The sequence below is a fragment of the Ascidiella aspersa genome, chromosome 3, assembly GCF_963924565.1.
Source record: "Ascidiella aspersa chromosome 3, kaAscAspe10.2, whole genome shotgun sequence".
Classification (NCBI taxonomy): domain Eukaryota; kingdom Metazoa; phylum Chordata; class Ascidiacea; order Phlebobranchia; family Ascidiidae; genus Ascidiella; species Ascidiella aspersa.
The window spans coordinates 34,635,861-34,653,551 of record NC_139449.1 but is presented as its reverse complement, the minus strand read 5'-3'; the positions used below and the strand labels follow the sequence as shown (position 1 = coordinate 34,653,551).

The following is a 17,691-nucleotide window of genomic DNA, read 5'->3' as shown; positions in this document are numbered from 1 at the left end:
CGTTACTTTTTATAATATATATTTAAAAAAACACATTCCAGTTCGGAAAAAGCGATAGGGTTGGTTCACACTATACACGCGAAGCGCAAAAAAACGCTTTCTGTCGCTAAAGTATTTCTTTGAGGCTTTCGGTTAGAAGCAAGGACTTTTCCCGTTAACGCTGGCAACGCGTTATCTGTGAATTGGATACAGATGAAATATGGCCCCACAGCTGGACTTATATAGCGTAATATATTGAGAAAAACTCTCAAAACCTCACTTTTATTGCCGGACTTCGACGATTGCGCGCGTGGAGTCGACTCTTCGTCACTCGAGGAGGAGGAGGAGTGGGAGGAAATGCTCCTCTCGACTTCAGACAAGGGTTCACTAAAGGTCACAAAAGTTAGCGAATAAACACGTTAGAGAATACCATGTTGTAAAACGTGGCTGTTTGTGTAGAATTTGATTGTCTTATGTTTCCAACTATATTAGGGCTCTAAGGCCTGTGTTGTGTTTTTAGGATAAGTTACAAAATTTCACTTAAAAATTTTTAGAAAAGCTAAAAACGTTCTTTTGTTTCATTTTTTTAAGTTACTTACACATTTTACGAAAAAAAATATGTATGTATACATATGAATGAGTTGTGTGTATGGTCGTGCACAACTATCTTATTTAAACGTGTAAATCTATTTTTGTGTTGTTAGGTGATTAGACAAACACAAATACGTTGCGAGATATTATTTACTAAAGCAAATCAAAACTATGACGATGATAGTCGGGATGATACGTCGATTTGACAATTAATCATTTCACTTTCATTGCAAATTGAAAACAATATAGCGGACATGTAAATCGATAAAAAAGAACCACCTTGGTTGGATTTACCGCATGTTTTAAACTTTAAAGTAATAAAGTAAATGTAAAATCCAAATTGACTGAGAGGTGTGTCTTAAATTTAAACGTGTGGACCTCTAAAAATCTTTGATATAGTACACCAGTGTCTCTCAACCCATTGGTCGCGAATTTTGTTGGGTCGTCGGCTGTGTAGTCCACATGGTTAGATTTATGGGAGTCAGTTCAGCAAGCTTTTGTTAAAAATTAAGAAAACTGTGAGAGATATATGAAGGCTCATATTCATTATTTGAATGTGCTTATGTTATTTGTCTTATTTTTTTGTTCACTTATCAACAGTCAGGTGAATAGATTTGGGTGGTGAAGGTTTTCGCTTATACAAGATAGCAGAACTGATGATGCGTTTTTGCGTAACTATATATTTATTTAGATCATATGATATGGAAAAAAGATCAACAACTAGAAATGTCGGAGCAGGCTTAGATCCTGATATTAACAAAAATAATACTAATTATATTATTATTACTTCATCAACTTTCGCTTATACACCTACGCTTAGTTTTGGGGCGCCGCGAAAAAAGGGTGAGAACACGCTGAGGTTTTACAGCATTAAACCGATACAACCATGAATGGTTTTCGTCATTTTGAACACAATAAATTACTGCGAGCATTGATTAACAGTTGCTACATCAGTATTTGTTATATTTCTACTAGAGATCGACCGATATTACCTTTTTGAACCGATACCGATACCCGAATTTTTACAATTTTGTCAACCGATACCCGATACCGATTTTTTTAAATACCTAGGAAATGTTCAAAACTTGAATTATATGAAAATAAAATCCAAATAACGTTTTAGTTTAAATACCTTGATTAATTATTAAACTAATATTTTGCATAAATTATTAACTTGACGTGATGCTAAATCCAAATTTTTTTTTATTGAAAAATGGGTAAATTGTTTGTTGTACAGGAAAAATTATCTCATATTTTCGTACTAAAATATCGGTCAAAGTATCGACCTACATTTACCGATACCGATATATCGGTAGAAGCCAAATATCGGCCGATATTATCGGTAAACCGATATATCGGTCTATCTCTAATTTCTACAATTAAACAAGATTTCTGGGTCAATAAAATACACGCAGAAAAAAGCGATTGCTGTGTGAAAATAAACAGCAAAGAAGTAGAAGGCAAAGCATGCAGGTCAAAGAATAACAGCCGATTAATTTTGTGATGTAGTTAGTGCACACAAATTAGGGATGGGAAACGCTAGCTCTACTGTGATGTAAAACAACTTACTGTTCGGTGTTCACAGAAGTTTCAGTTACTTTCTTCGGCTAGGGAGGTTGTAAATTTGTTTAAATTTACAAAACACCATTACCATAGCTACACCCCGCTATACGATACATATAGTAAACCTAGTTTAGAGGGTGTTAAACTTAATAAGAAATAATGGAAATCACTTTGGCCCTTGCAAGATAAATGTACAGTTGTAAACCTTAATTCTTGATAATAACAGCAAATACTCTAGCGAAGCTAGAAATTTAATCAATTCATTCGAATTAAGATATACTGACGATGCCTTTGCTGGCGAAATATAAATATATCTTTAAGGATATTTTAATAGCGTCTCACCTGAGTTGCGAGCTTTACTAGACTATTTGCTGCAGTTTAAAGGGTCTACACACCTCTACATTATGCTAAGCACATGGCTATATAAGTTTATTTGTAGACTTACAGGCGGTTGTGTCATCATTTCTTCAAAATGTTTTCTTGCGCTTTCCAAATCTTCCGCTTGTTGTTTTAAAACCTAAACGAAATGACGTGTCGATTTGTTAATATCATATGTTAAAAAAAAGTTTAACTGAATGGCTCATTATATTGTCCAACAAAAGATATAGATAGAAACAATGAGCCGACCATAATGCTTTGATTTCGCAAGATGTAATCTAAATTCGGTTTAAACTTTTTAACTATTAACGTTTAACGAAGATACTATTGCATTTGTTTCAAATTCGGGACAAAAATTTTAATTTGAACGATCTTTTACGGCACAACGTATTTATACTGGGGAAAACCACAAAAGCACACACACAAACAAAAAAAACTAAAAAAAAAACTTGCGTATAGTAATAAAACGAATGTAAAAATTAAAAAAAAAGAATTGCAGCAAAGTAAAAATATAACAAAGCTAAAAAAATATACTAGAAAAAACGAAAAAAAACAAAAACAAGGGCATTCAAAAAAAAGACACGATCAAAAAATAAGACTAAAAAACGTTTAAAACATTCACCTCTCTCTGCTTCTGTTGTTCCGTCATCGTCTCCTCCAGTTTCGCTTGGAGATCTCCCAGGTTCCTGTTAATCGCGTTAACATCCTCCTTGTCCACCTCCAATCTTCGGCTTTCATCGCTCGAGGTCCTCTGATCATCCGAAGAGCGCGACCTTACCCTGTTACCACGGCGACGACGCGAAGAGGACTTGGACAAAGAAGCTCGGTTATCTTCCGATAAGGAGGAAGATGTAGAAGACTCGGAGGAGGACTTCTGGTGGCTCTTCTGCTTTCTTTCCGACTTCCGCTGGCCTTTTGTGTGGGGATGACCCGAATACGGGCGAACACGGGAGTCGGACTTTGCGCGATCCGGATGTTGATGATCTCTCCTCCTTCTACTATCGCTGAACCGCTTTCGGGAGGACGAGGCTACAGAAGAGCTTCTGCTGGAGGAGCTTTCGTGACCTTTAAACCTGGAGCTGCTCCTGCCCTTCTTCTTGTGGCGATTGTCCTCCATCGGAGGCGAGCGGGAGTCCAGTTGTGACGTAACACTTGTGACGCTCGACGCACTGCTGGAAGGGAGAACGACGTCCACCACTTTAGGCTTGGAAGGTGGAGAGTCATCAGAGTCTTCTGTTTTTAGGAAAGTTAACAGGATGAATAACTTATATTTTGATCGCTTATAAAAAGTTCGGTAAAGAGAAGTTGATCGTCAAAGCTTTCCAGTTAAATTTACATTTGGTTTTTCAGTCGCCGCCAAAAAGGTTGAAAAGCAATAATTTAAGGTGTGACAAAAGAGCTCGCATTAAGGCCCGTTTACACTACAGCTGCACTGAGCTGCGCTGGGCGTGAAATTGTTTTCACTACAGCTGCGCTGAGCCGAGCTGGGCGTAAAAATCGCCCCAAAACTTAACGTGTTTCTATAGCTGCACTGGGCTTGAGTTTAGCAAAGCGTTAAACGCTCGCCACAATAGAATTTAAATGCAAATTACGCTTTGCTCAGCTCGGTGCAGCTGTAGTGTAAACGGGCCTTAAGGCTAATAGTTACTGCATTAGGTTAATAATAACTTTTGGCAAATTACTGCATCAGAAGGCCACCAGGTCATGGTTACCTCAAAGTTTGATTTTAGCCAAGTTTACCTGTGTAAATACAAAGATAGTTTTACTTTTTATTAAATTGATTTAGCCTAAATGCGCGAAGCAAACTATTGCTTGTTGCTCTGTGTGACTTGATAGCTGTACAGCTCTACAAAGTTTAACTTATTCAATTAAACTATAAATGTCAGTAATCTGATATGAGATATATATTTTTCAAGAACGGTTACTCTGTTGCCCAGCCTTCACTTGCATGCAAAGTAATATCTAGGTGAATCCAATGTTTTGCTAATGATCAAAACTTTGAGAAAGAATGTTAAAAATATTCACAAACCTTCAGACGAACTTGTGTCGGACGAAACACTGGGTGGCGCTCTTAAGGGTGGTTGTGGAATAAAATCAACGCTGGGTCTGGAAAATCGAAAATAAACTTTTGTACAACCTTTCATTATTTATTAAGGCAAGGATTACGCAAAAGTGTTTTACTTTTGTGTGCAAAATATGCGAAATTTTATGTAATAAACATTTTACAATTAAATTAAAAAAGGTATAAAGTGGCAGAACGAATAGAAAAAAATTGGACTTCATTCTTGACTTTAATCAAATTGAGGCATTTATTGAGACATTTGTAGAATTTGTTTAAACGCGTCTTCAAACATTTCCGTGTTATAATTTGAAGGGCAAAATATATTTTAATATTCAATCAGTTTGTCATCGTTTTCAGAGCAGGCGATATGTTGCATGGCGCAAATGGAAAGCGTTGTACTAAAAATAAGTTCTTCTGATATATACTTGTTTGCTCAACGATTCAGCTTACTATTTAGAAAGCCTTTATCAGGGAATGACACACAATTCGCAAATTTTATCTGCTTTTTTGTGTCGTTTCACTTTGCGTCTTGTTGGCCATGTGTGTCATTCCCTGGTAAACGCTTTCTGAATAGTTAGCTAAAACGTTAGGCCAACAATTATATATAACCAGAAGATCTTATTTTAAGTATACTACGCCGGGTAGCAACAGCATATTTATGGAAAGCGTTATAGGTCAACAAGCAACAACGCTCTTAACTCACACAGAGTTGTCAATCTGCTGGGCGTTCTCGGCGTATCTTCGTGCGAACTTGTACTGAGACTCGCTGATCTTGTAGAGTCGTTTCCGCAGGAGGGCGCTCTTCATGTTGTTGTACTTGAGTATCGTGAAGAACTTGTCGCGCACCTGAAGTAGAATGTTCTGAGTCTGTATTTCGAGCTATGAAAGTGAGTTCATGTCTTTACTTAGATTTGAACCTGGAACGTATTTAAAGTTCGTTTAAACGGTTTTGATCATTTTTCAGGTATGGTATGTCCCCGAAAATAATTAATTTTTAGGTTTATTTGATGATAGTTTAAGTTAATGCAAACTGAAAAACGGAGTATCTGTTAACTTGGGAATTGATATGTATATTCCCAGAATTTTGTTTCATTTAAGGTTCCAACGACGCTAAATACAAAGACTTACTACATACATTAAAAAAATTAAAAATTTGCTGAACACCCACTAATTTCTTAACAACTGTAGAACAGTAAACTTTGGGTAATTTCCTCTAACTAACTGGATTAATTAATATTTTTCTACATATTTAAGTTAAATTAAATTATACTCTCTTACTTCGAACTATGGGCAATCATAATCCAAGTTCGTTTTCGGGGTAAGATATTACAAAGTTCAAGAACGACTGGTCAAGAACATTTTGGGGTATGCCATTAAAAAGAGTTTGTAGGTTTGTCTTGTTACCTGAGTTCTTCTTGGTGTACCGATCACCATACCAGGAACATAACAAGGCACATTACTCTCCGTTTCGCTGTAAGCAAGCACGTAATCACCAACCTGGAAAAACGTTTTTTTTTAATTGAAAACACACAATAAGGAAAAATCGATTCAATGATTATCGTAGCACTGTCTTGTTGACTAACAAAAACCAAACGCCGCTTATTGTTTTTTATAACTATTTAGGTTGTCAACGGCAATTTTGTACCAATTCGAACCCTTTTGAAAAGTAAACTGCTTATCGTAATAGGCCAGTATATAAAACGTTTTACAAATAACCATCAAGGAAGTAAGACAACAATACGATGTTAAATCAAAAACTTGTAAAACAACCAGAGATAAATTTAATGTTAAAATTCGTGTAGATGCTTGTTTAAAGCTTTTAGGTGTTATGCAGGGCACGTAGTTCGAAATAAAATAAAATAAATTCTTTGGACTGCAAAACGATTTTAAATAAATATACATTTTGCCCGAAAAACAATCTTAAGAAAGTTACCACTTTTAATTAAAAAAGCTCTACACAAAAATCAACAACGGTTATCTGATTTACCAAGAAGCGTACATCGGTAAAATTCAGGGCAATTCCCAAGCCCCAGCACGCAACCCACCTTAAGGGGCGGGCAGGACACGGCCCCTGTAACGGGCAGAATGAACCTGGCTGGAACCACTTCCTCCCCATCGTGGTTGTAGCTGACCAAAGCGTGTCTTGCGTCTGTGCACTTCACTATGCTGCCTTCGTAGTAATAACCGTCCACCTCGTCTCTATTGTTATAATACACAAGTGTTATTACTCCGTGATAATGCAATGCAAAGCCAAAAAGGTCGAGTAGATCCACTGCAGCCCTGAATTGAACGTTGACACCTTATCAACACCGCTGTACGTGGTCAATACCTGAAGGCGCTGAATAATGCTCTAACTATAGAAACAATTGCGTCCCACCTTTTATAAGTGATGCTTGAATTACTTATCAGTAACATTAACTGGAGATTATACAAGTTCGTATCGAAACGTCTTAATCAAGATGCTGTCGATCTACTCGACCTTTTTGGCTTTGCAATTCAATATCAAGGTACATTACAGATCTGTGCATAGTGGACCCAAGTTATTACTCTGGTTATTACTAATACAGAAGTGTTATTTACAGAAAGCTATTGAAAGATGTACACACGTATGTGTTTAACAACTGTGATGTAGCCCCCTTTTTGACCAACGATTACGGCTTACGTATAATGTGTGTTTGATTGCCCGTTGATATTTATGGCTGGGTTAGCGAAGTCACAAACTTTGTGATTTAAAATAACTTAATATTACATCGGAAGCTATCGTAGACTAACCGAATATGTCGATCAATAATACAAGCAAGGCAAACTTGAAAAACAACTAGCCTGCAGTGAGGTTCGAACTCACGACCTTCGGCCATACCAGGACCGTCACTCTACCAACTGAGCTAAACAGGCTTAGAGGGGAGCAAGTCGAGAAACGACCATGACACCATTACTGGCTACATTATGTTAGTACAACTTCACATTGAAGGGGATATACGGTACAATATAATTTAATAAAAGATGCACACACATCTGTTTCACAACTGTCATCTAGCCCCTATGAAGCTGCTGTTTGACCAACGATTACGGCCTTTCGGACATTAAGCTGTGTGTAATTAATAGGGATGCTCGACAATACGGATATCATTACAAACCGACACCCGATATTTTGGGTTGCACGAAACCCAAAGGACAAAAAGTTGCTGGGAAGAAATTATTGGTTTTGTTGTAAGAGACTTTGCTTTTGTTGTAAAAGGATTTTTTGAAACCAAATTTTTAGCAAAATCGAGAAAAAAACTTTTCAATTAAAGCGTTTCAAAAAAATTCTATCATAAACACAAACCTCGCTATGACTTTTTGGCCAGGGTTAAGACCAGAACTCTTGCGGATTGTCACGGCTTTCTTGGGAGGCTGCTGGTTCTCCGGAGCGTCCTACAACAAACAAAACACCATTAACTAAGGTCGAATAAATAAATACCAGGCCCAGTTAATATGCCAAGCAAAATTCGAAGTTTTAACTGAATTTGTATCTTGCTCAGCAGGCCTTAGACTTTTCTTGTCAAAATCAGTCACTATAGGTTTTAGTTTATAAAAGAGAAATATATTTCGACAATCACGACATCATCAGTCTCTTATTCAAATAGAAGCCACCACCTTATCCTGATTTACATGTTTGTATTTTGCCGAAATGAGTCGTAAAAGGAACTAGCGATGTACGATAGTTAACACTTTATTCCTATACCCGATGTTTTAAACAAAAAGCCTCGCGATTCGATCCGATACAAATGACGACATTATCATTCTCACACAAACAAAATAAAATAACATAAACGCTCAAAGATAAATTTTTCCGGGCTGTTTTAGACCAGTGGTTCTCAAACTGGGGTCCGCGGTCCTTTTGGGGTCCGCGAGACAATTTTTTGGGACCGCGAAGCACCCAACACAAAATTAACACGTCGCTCCTATTGAAGAATTTTTTTGTGCAATAAAATTTCAGGCAACTTACTTCACCAAACCATGTTGATTATTATTAATTGTTCATTCACGTTATTGTAAGCTTCAAGTTGAATTGTTGATTCTGACATCATAGTGTTGCGTTGCGCTAATGAGAATTACGTTTTTACAGCTTGCTATGCTGGCAATGTGGTCTGTACGGTCATGGTTATAAAACTGTTCGTGATTTCTTCACTCAAATAATGTGATTCGTTAGACTGGTTAGAGGTTGACATAGCCGAGCTGATAGCGAAAAAGCAAGTGCACCCGTCCCTCGATACCATTATTATTTTGTGTGTATTTTTAAGGGACCGTGAGCAATTAAAAAAATTACTGGGGGACCGTTGCGTGATTTTTTTAAAAAAGTTTGAGAACCACTGTTTTCGACCAAAATTTGGTTTTAGTGTTAAGAAGTTAAATTACCATTAGTTCCTACTGTTTTTTGTTTTTTTGGTGAATTTATCTTTCAAGATAGAAATTGCAAATCATTTGGGGGGGGGGGTCCGACTAACATACCTTTTCAACCTATGCAAAAAAAATAATAAGTTTTTTGTTTTATTATCTTTAAGAAAAAAACGGGTATTTTTAGCAACTTGTTTATCAATTACCCAAACCCTTAGTCCCTTACACTTGTGACAGGAGATGAATCGGTTCGCTCCTCCAGCTCTTCGCTCTTCCTAACCACTCTCTCTTCTTTGCTTCCACTCCTCCTCCATGACTCCTCGTTGCTTCCACTCCTCCTCCATGACTCCTCTTTGCTTCCACTCCTCCTCCATGACTCATCTTTGCTTCCACTCCTCCTCCATGACTCCTCTTTGCTCTCACTCTTTTTCTTCTTTCTTCCCATCGCCAGCTCCTTGGCGGTTCGCTGCAGGTCACGTGACTGCTGGAGATAACGCTCGCCTGATCGGGAAAGGTCAAAGGTCAAAATGTTTCTCATTTAATCCTCTTTAATTTTTTTATATTAGGCTGTTTAATTTTTTTTGTATAAAATTAACACCCTACTTTGTTCCTAGAAACTTTTATGACTATAGTACATTCGAAACTAGCATGTATTTTTATTATTTTTTATTAAACGAAGCCCTTGCTCTACAAAGGACAAAGGTCGGGTTTGAATTTTTTGTCATTTTATCCACTTTATTTATTTTTACTTTGGTTTATTATTTTTTTACTTGTAAAATAAAGACCACCCTACTTTGTTCCAGAAAACGTTTTATGGCTACCATCGAAAAACTAGCATGTCTTTTTATATATTATTGATTAAACGAAGCCCCTGCTAAGGCAAGGGTAAATTCTCATTTTTTCCAATTAAGTTTTTTTTTACTTTAAATTATTTATTTTACTTTTACCCTCTAACTATAATTTAAGACCTCCCACTTTGTTCCTAGAAACGATTGATGGCTACCACTTTCAAAACTGTATGCCCTTTTCAATATAATGAAAACCCTCTGTATCAAAACCTGTTCCACACCGGAAGGTGCTAGTTAATGCTCCAAAGCAGGGGTTCTTAACCAGGGGTACATGTACCCTTTGGTCGCACGAATCACCAAAGCAGAGGGTACGACATGTTGTGTGAAATTATGCGCTTTTTAGGCATATATGCGCAATTTACAAAAAGCAACAACAAAAAAGCCATTAGTAAATTGTCTGATTGTTTGTGTTTTGTAAATATTGTTTAACTCACAAGACTGTATTTATTGCATGTATTAAGCACGTAAGATATAAATACATTGAGTTTTATTCCTATTATTACAATTTTATACACTTCCGTCGGCCATTGTAGACAGGGAGTACGATAAAAATTTATGAAAGCTCAAAGGGTACGAGCGCTAAAATGGTTAAGAAACCCTGCTCTAAAGTCTAAACAATTAGAAACTCAGAATAATCAGCATTGCGTTCCACCTTTTTAGTTGAGATTCGGAAATATTTCAGTCACATTAACTGGCGATGATACAAGTTCGTATCAAAACGTCTTTATCAAGATGATTTCGATTTAATATACTTTTTGGCTTGACATTTACTATTAAGCTACATTGCTGATATCCGTGCATAGTGTTAGCGTGCCCCTCCAAACTCTTTTTCAAAGAATAGTACGGCACATCGGCTGTTTTGTGTCGACGATCAATTTGACATCACATATCAAAAAATTATAATCTCACCCAGGTAAATTTCATCGAGCAGAACTTGGATTTCCTTCTGGGTGATTGGCCATCCTAAGCGATCCAGGGATTGATTTAAGGCGTCCTCGTTCTCGGTGTAAGACACCGGACCATCTTCAAATCTAAAAAAATGAAATAAGAAACTTGTCAAATTTTTACCTTTGTAAATGGTTGTATTTGTCTAATTTTGATTAGGGTAATCAGGTGACACTATTTAAAGATAATTTTTTTTTAAGAATTTGTCTGTATATTGTGCCCTTTGTTAAATAATAACTATAATTGAGCTGTTTGCTGTTCCTATAAACAGACAAGTGTTAGAAGTTTACTTTTTTATTGTCCTCATTAGGTGACCGGTGAGAAATTTAAGACAGCACAACGATTTCACATAAGTATGTCAAAATAACCAAAGCTCATAAAACACTTTTTTAAAGATGGTTGGAGAAAATAAGACCATTTCGGTTTTCGGTGAGACCATTTTGGTTTAACACCTAAAAAATAACTGCTTGTATACAAGGTATTAGGGATTGTGCTAGAGGATCGGAAGGCCTTCAAATGCTTAAATAAATGGTTTACTATGTTCAAAAAATTACTTTACTATGGCACTTTCTAAACCAGTGGTTCTCAACCGGGGGTCCACGGACCTCTGGGGGTCCGCAAAACGTTTTCCAGGGGTCCGCAAAAACTTCTAAATACACCTATATAAATTTAATTACCGCTGGCATATATGCCTAATCACAATTTAACATGTTGCAAATCACATTGAGTGTGACGTTGTACTTTCATTGTGATGTAACACAAATAGATTCTAAAATGGAAAATGGAAGGCAGCATTACAGCAGTTCGCATGTACTGGATTTTGGTTGATGCTATCATTCGCAAATGACATGGCATTGTGTAAAACACAACCATTTGCTTCGTAGATGCAGCAGCAGAAATCACATTAAAATAAACGTGTCATAACGTAATTTGTAGTTGTCTGTTACTTTACTCAACATAAAGTTGACTACGCAGATATACCAAATTATTCAAAAGAACTAAATGCAGATATTACACTAGAAAAATGTAAGGGGTCCACGACTATCTAAAAGCATCAAAAAAGGGCCACGGGTACAAAAGCCTCACAAGCGGGTCTAAAACACTTACTTGTCGCGTTCTTCCTGGGTTAGGTTCCTCCAAATGACCAAGTCAAGTCTCTCCCTGAACTCAGCAACAGCAGCGCTCAGTCGCTTGTCGTATCCTGGAAGGTCGACAGCAGCAGGGTTGACCAGGCGAACTTCTTGTCGGTTTCGTGGGGACACGTGAGCAATTGGGAGGACCTAAAGCGAATCGTGATTCATAAAATTAATCTTCTTCAAGAAATACACCTTTGACGTAAACTGTTTTCAGGTTGATGTTAAGACTGTTTCTTAAAATCATTTCTCAAATATTTTTTTAAGCAGATATGCCTTTGGTGTAAACTGTTTGTAAGTTGATGTTACGGCTGTAAACACGCATCAAACATAAGATCATTTCTCAATATTTTTTGTTTTATAGTCAAAACTCATTTTTTAATTTTAGGAAATGATTTTATGTTTCAAACCTTTTTTATAAACACTCTTAACATCAACTTGAAAACAGGTTCTTAAACAGTATTTTTTTAAAACAGTCTAACCATCCAATGCGACAGCAAGAATCTTTCTTTTACGTTTATTGTCTGCGGGAGATTCTTTATATCGAAAATTTTTTGGGTGTTTTACGTTAGTTTTATTTTATCAGAACTGAGAATGCTGCTCTTGGGGTAAACGCTTTTTTAAATATTTTTTTTTATCTTTTATATACCCTTGTTTGTTGTTAATTTTCATTTTTAGATCTTTTAATATAAAAAAAGAACAACTAACAGATAAAACAGGCAAGGATCTTAAAACACACAATAATAATAAATATCATTATGTTTTACGAAATAGGTAAATATAGTCAAAAAAAAATTACTTTGGTTACGGTTTTTTATGTGAATAAAATCAATTGAGGCAAAAAACCTAATTTTGTTAATTTTTTTGTAAAATTGACTGATTTATCTTTATTTTGTCAGAGTAGTTATTTCTGACCCCTAAAAATTTAAAATAGTCAACTTACGTCATTGAAAACCTTGGACACAACGTGAGAGTCGAGCACAGGAATGTATTTTGGCTTCACTCTGACAACAGTAGGTGTCAGCACGTCCATTACTGTGAGCTTGCGGGCCACCAAGCCGTTCTTCTTTAACCAAACTGAGTTGGGCAGGTCAAGCGGACTGCAGGACAAGACAAAGGCCATTATTCGTCACACAGAGGAAGACAAAGGCAGTGTTTGCAGTTTACGTTTGAATAAGAATTTAGACAAAGTTGATAAATTGGCGATTTTGTACCGATGCATATCCACCAGAGCCGTAGCTAGGGGGTTACATATGTCCCCGGGCGCCAAAATGATGATTTCAAATGCCAAAATGAGGATGCTTCTTTTTTAAAAACAATGTTCTATTAAAATTTGAATTGTTTTCCGTATAAAGTAAGGTATATTATTGTGTTAATTTAAACAAAATGTGATTAAACATGAAGGAGAGGTTGCCAATTTTATAGTTTTGCCGAGCATCCTTGCTACGCCTCTGATATCTACTGTACAAATGTATATCTACCTTTCCACGAAGACATATTTTAGATGTTCATGGTTTCTATTAATGGAGAATTAGCAACTTGGATAAACATTAACCATGTCAACTTACTTGACAGCTGGCTTCTTTCGCTTGACCTTCTTTTTCTCTTTTTCAGCCATTTTTCCTCTCATAATATCTGGATACAGAAATGTAGGTTTATACCCGGGAACTTATCCATCAAACAAAACAGGTTTGAGTTTTAAGATTATAAAATAAAGGTTGTAGTTTAGGTTGGGAAAAATTGTATGCAAGTCAGTTTAGCAGAAATATAGCTTGGTCTTTTTAACAAAATAAGATAAAATTCCTATAGTTTATATAACGTATTATTTTTTATTAGCAGTATAGGTTCTATGAAACAGTTCTAGCATAATTCTATAGCCTGATCTATTTTTATCTAAATAAGTAAAACTACCCTAAATTTAAACTATCTATTTGCAGTTTAGTTTAAAACACAATTAAATGAGTTAGGAGGTCGTTCAGGTTACTTAAAAATCGCCACACAGTTTTACCTTGATATGCCTCCATTGATTTGTTGATCTGATTCTCCATAAACTTCCTGGTTTCAGGCAACATCCAGCCGTTAAGTTCTCCATGGTCGGATGCTGCAAGCCTCAAAACACTGGTCCTGGTGTGCCCGGCTCTGTGCGACACTGAAGCAAAAAGGAAGGGTTAGTGTATGCGCTAATCGCTTTTACCGTAGCGATTTCTTCGACAAGTTAGGGTTGGCTTAAGGTTTGTTATCGTTCGAAATCTTCATGCAATTCATTTATCAGCTCACTATTCTATTGTTTTCTTAATGTTGAAGCCTCGTTCATAATATCAGGTGACTCTAGAATAATTTCGTTTAAACGCATAAGCTGCAGTTCAATTGATTGCCCCTTAAGTCAGCATTTCGGTCCCCGAACGCCTATTAAACTAGAAAAGACGTTCTCAATGTTAAAGTATAGCCATTGGCCATGAATGTCAAAGTACTGTAAGCACAGTCTGAAATGTCGAAGCACTACAAAAGTCTAATTTCTATAAACATAACTTACCCTTATTTTGATTTTTCCTCTTGTACCGCTTCTTAAGTATGATGGGGTCGTTTACCCCGGCGCTCCCCCTGTGGTTCTTGTGGGCCACCGCCAACTGCGGGTAGTCGCTCTTGGGGGGAGAGGGGTGAGTGTAGTGACCCTGGCTGGTATGGGGCCGCGGCGGTGGGGTGCTGCGACCGCTGCTATAGATAAATGCTGTTTATTCGTTGCCACAAATAGAGATGTCTAATACTTGGTACTTTACTTCGATATCCGATTTTTGGTTAAAAAGTACCATCGTCCTACCCGATGTAAAATGAATTTATTAGATGTGGTGAAGTATGTAATGTTGACAGAACTGAAAAAGCGCAATAGTTATATTTACCACGTTATTAAGTCTAACTGTGCTTTTTCGCCAGCTGGCTTGTTTTTCTTCTATTATAATGTAATTTTCCTATGAAAAAAAAAAAAAAAAAAAAAAAACTTGACTGACTCGAAACAGTTTTTCTCAACATGTTTCTCGGCGACCCCCAAAACTAAAGCATATATAGAACAACGAAGCTTTGCGGCCCAAAGCAATATTATCAAATTTTGGTGAAATCTTACGTAGAACAAATCTAAATAAATCTAACCATTAAAAATACTGCAGTCAACGCCATAACCAATATAAACGGCCAACCATAGGTTGACAAACACTGTCTTATAACGTATAGCACTTAGGTTGGACTTAGCACTTTACGTTGAAGTGCGAAACATTGTTGTGTCACAAATCAATTTGGTAACGAACCAGCACCGATACCACCCTAGTATCGGACAGGTACCGATAATATCGCTTGGCGTCGGATTCAATATAATCAGACATACCTAGGCTCTAACAACAAATGCTAACATAGTAGCGAAACAACGTAAAACGTTTTTTTAGAGTTAGAATACAATCAAAATGTACAAAATTTAAGTTACAATAATAATACAACAGATTACAGTAATTACCTGCCACTGTCGCGTCGCCTCGAGTTTTCACTTCTTGGTCTTGGTGGTTGTTCTATCGCAGGCGTTTTGCGACCACTCTGACAAATCAAAATAAATTAAATATATTGGGAAGTCGTTTCACGATTAACGGTATTTAATCAACGATATGTCAATAAAAGTGTTACCGGTGTTAATGCTTTAAAAACTCAATACTTTATGGGTAAAATTTACTAATTTTGGTTTGGTGAACATAAATTATGGTTTGTATATTATGGAAAATTAAATTTTAAATACTATGAAAGATTAAAAAAGTAATAAAAAGGTTGTTAAGCTGATAAAACTCGGGTAATTTGTGCAGTATTTTTTAGTTATTGAAAGCCTAAAATACACTATAATGTGTAGGCCTACAATAAAACAAGCAACTAACACAAAAAGTCGTAGGTGTTATAAAACCAATAGGAAGATATTTTAAAAACATTCACAACTTATTACGAGTACGTTAAGCAATACGAGTAAAAGTAAATTACGAGTATTTTTTTGTTTTTGATCAAAACATTTAAAAGCACATATTTTTGACCCCTATTTTACTCGTCGGTCTTAAACCCAAGGTATTTTGTAGCAGGAAAATCGCACCACCTTCCCATAGACTTTTAATTTGTACCTTGAGTTGCTTGTTGTGGTACCAATCCAGCATAACGCATTGCGCCCTCAACTTGGATATCTTCTCAAGATCTCGCTTTCCTTGCTCCAATTCCTTCTTCAGCAACGACACGTCTTCGCTCTAAGTAAGCCCAAAAAATACATTACAAATGTTTTTTGAGGATAATGTGTAAATAAAAAACACTGGTTATTTTAACTGGGGGAGATGATTAATTAACTTTCACGCCCGCGTCCTAATTATTTCAATTCATAGGCAAAAAGTATAAAAATAACAAAACAAAATATAAAGTACACATGTCCATACAGGTCAAATAGCAAACATAAAAACTAAGCATGTTACTTTAAGGATGTAAAACACTGACTTCAGTAATTAAGTCTTTCAGGTTCACTGTTCTAAATAAATTTAAGTAAATCGAATAAAACACATAGTAAGAAGACCATGTAGAAAATGGATAAAGAGATATACGAGTCCATCAAAATACTACCTATACTTTGATATTTATTTTACGTCTAACTAAAACCTTCAACCATTTCGCTCCGAAGAAAATACCATTTTAGAAGTTTGCCTAGCGCAATTAAAAACATTTGTAGACACCCGCACTATAGAATTTAGAGAAAATGTCTGAATAAAGCCGGTAAAGTCAGATTCGGGGCTCGACGGAATCGCATAACTGGCCGAAGTCGGACTCTTTATTTATACGAACTGAGTCGTTGTTGTTTTTAACCGAGTTTCTAAACAGCCTTGCTAGAAATCTACACAATTGCCGTATACACCTGTTTCCATCAAAACCCCAATTCCAGCCACACAACAAAAGGTTTCTTACCGAAACAAAAAGCATACATTGGAGCATAATGGTTGGAGGTTGGGGTAGGACGTAATAAGAATATAAAAGCCCATACAGAAGTAGGTATCATTTTAAACGTTTCGAATAACTCTTTATTCATTTTCAACATCGAAAAAAACAACATCTCTCCTACCTCGAAAGGCGGCGGAGATTCGGGGAATCCCCCGGTGCTTGAGAAGTTGTGGTATCTTCCTCCTGTGTCTTGTGAAATCTGAAAGAGGAACTTGTTGGCCTCCAGGTCGTTGCAATTGAAGGCGATCGTGTGGATGGGAACTGGATGCTGGAGCTGAACTTGAGCCAACACCGATCTCGGGTTCTAAGTGTTCAAACTTCGTTTAAACTGCAGCTAAGCCAAGGAGTAAGTAGGAATGTCCCTGTGCAGGTTTTTTTTATGGTTTGGTTTGGGTGACCGCTAAGTAGTTTTAAGAGACCGCAAGTGTTTCATTTAAATACCCAAAAATAGCCATATTTGTTGCAAGTCCAGATTTGGGGAAACCGCTGGAGAAATTTGGGGGACCGTTTCGGTACACCTTAAAAAAAACACCGTCCGTGTGCATTTTATTATGTATTTCATTGTTTCCCGATATTTGGGTCAAAATGTTTTGCGATACGAAATGATTAAAGCTCGCTTGAACAAACTACAGCAAAACTACGTTGAAACTTTAGCTAAGACAAGCTGACCAGGATATTCAGCGACACGACTATAGGGATGTCCGATAATATCGGTTTGGAGCCGATAATAAGAAGTATAAGCAGGGATGTCTGTGTACGTTTTATTCCGATTCCGATAGCCGATATTTTGGACAAAAATTATCACGATCCGACACAA

General features: G+C 36.6%; 1 protein-coding gene and 1 non-coding gene across 2 annotated transcripts in view; both read right to left on the bottom strand.

The window, feature by feature from the left end:
- LOC146162666 (von Willebrand factor A domain-containing protein 3B-like) overlaps positions 1-17,691 on the bottom strand; it is a 43,999-nt gene that overhangs the window by 9,401 nt on the left and 16,907 nt on the right. The window contains exons 16-34 of the mRNA XM_083385268.1: positions 16,996-17,178; positions 16,019-16,138; positions 15,379-15,455; positions 14,406-14,591; positions 13,885-14,015; positions 13,445-13,511; positions 12,820-12,976; positions 11,851-12,023; positions 10,708-10,829; positions 9,177-9,451; positions 7,899-7,987; positions 6,619-6,772; positions 5,978-6,070; positions 5,277-5,419; positions 4,541-4,617; positions 3,134-3,744; positions 2,579-2,650; positions 2,140-2,177; positions 260-366 (exon numbers count right to left, since the gene is read on the bottom strand). Coding sequence (XP_083241394.1) covers positions 260-366; positions 2,140-2,177; positions 2,579-2,650; positions 3,134-3,744; positions 4,541-4,617; positions 5,277-5,419; positions 5,978-6,070; positions 6,619-6,772; positions 7,899-7,987; positions 9,177-9,451; positions 10,708-10,829; positions 11,851-12,023; positions 12,820-12,976; positions 13,445-13,511; positions 13,885-14,015; positions 14,406-14,591; positions 15,379-15,455; positions 16,019-16,138; positions 16,996-17,178 — 2,875 coding nt within the window. The remainder of the gene's footprint in view (positions 1-259; positions 367-2,139; positions 2,178-2,578; positions 2,651-3,133; positions 3,745-4,540; positions 4,618-5,276; positions 5,420-5,977; positions 6,071-6,618; positions 6,773-7,898; positions 7,988-9,176; positions 9,452-10,707; positions 10,830-11,850; positions 12,024-12,819; positions 12,977-13,444; positions 13,512-13,884; positions 14,016-14,405; positions 14,592-15,378; positions 15,456-16,018; positions 16,139-16,995; positions 17,179-17,691) is intronic.
- On the bottom strand, positions 7,394-7,468 carry Trnat-ggu (transfer RNA threonine (anticodon GGU)). Its single transcript has one exon. It is a non-coding gene; the product is annotated as a tRNA-Thr (tRNA).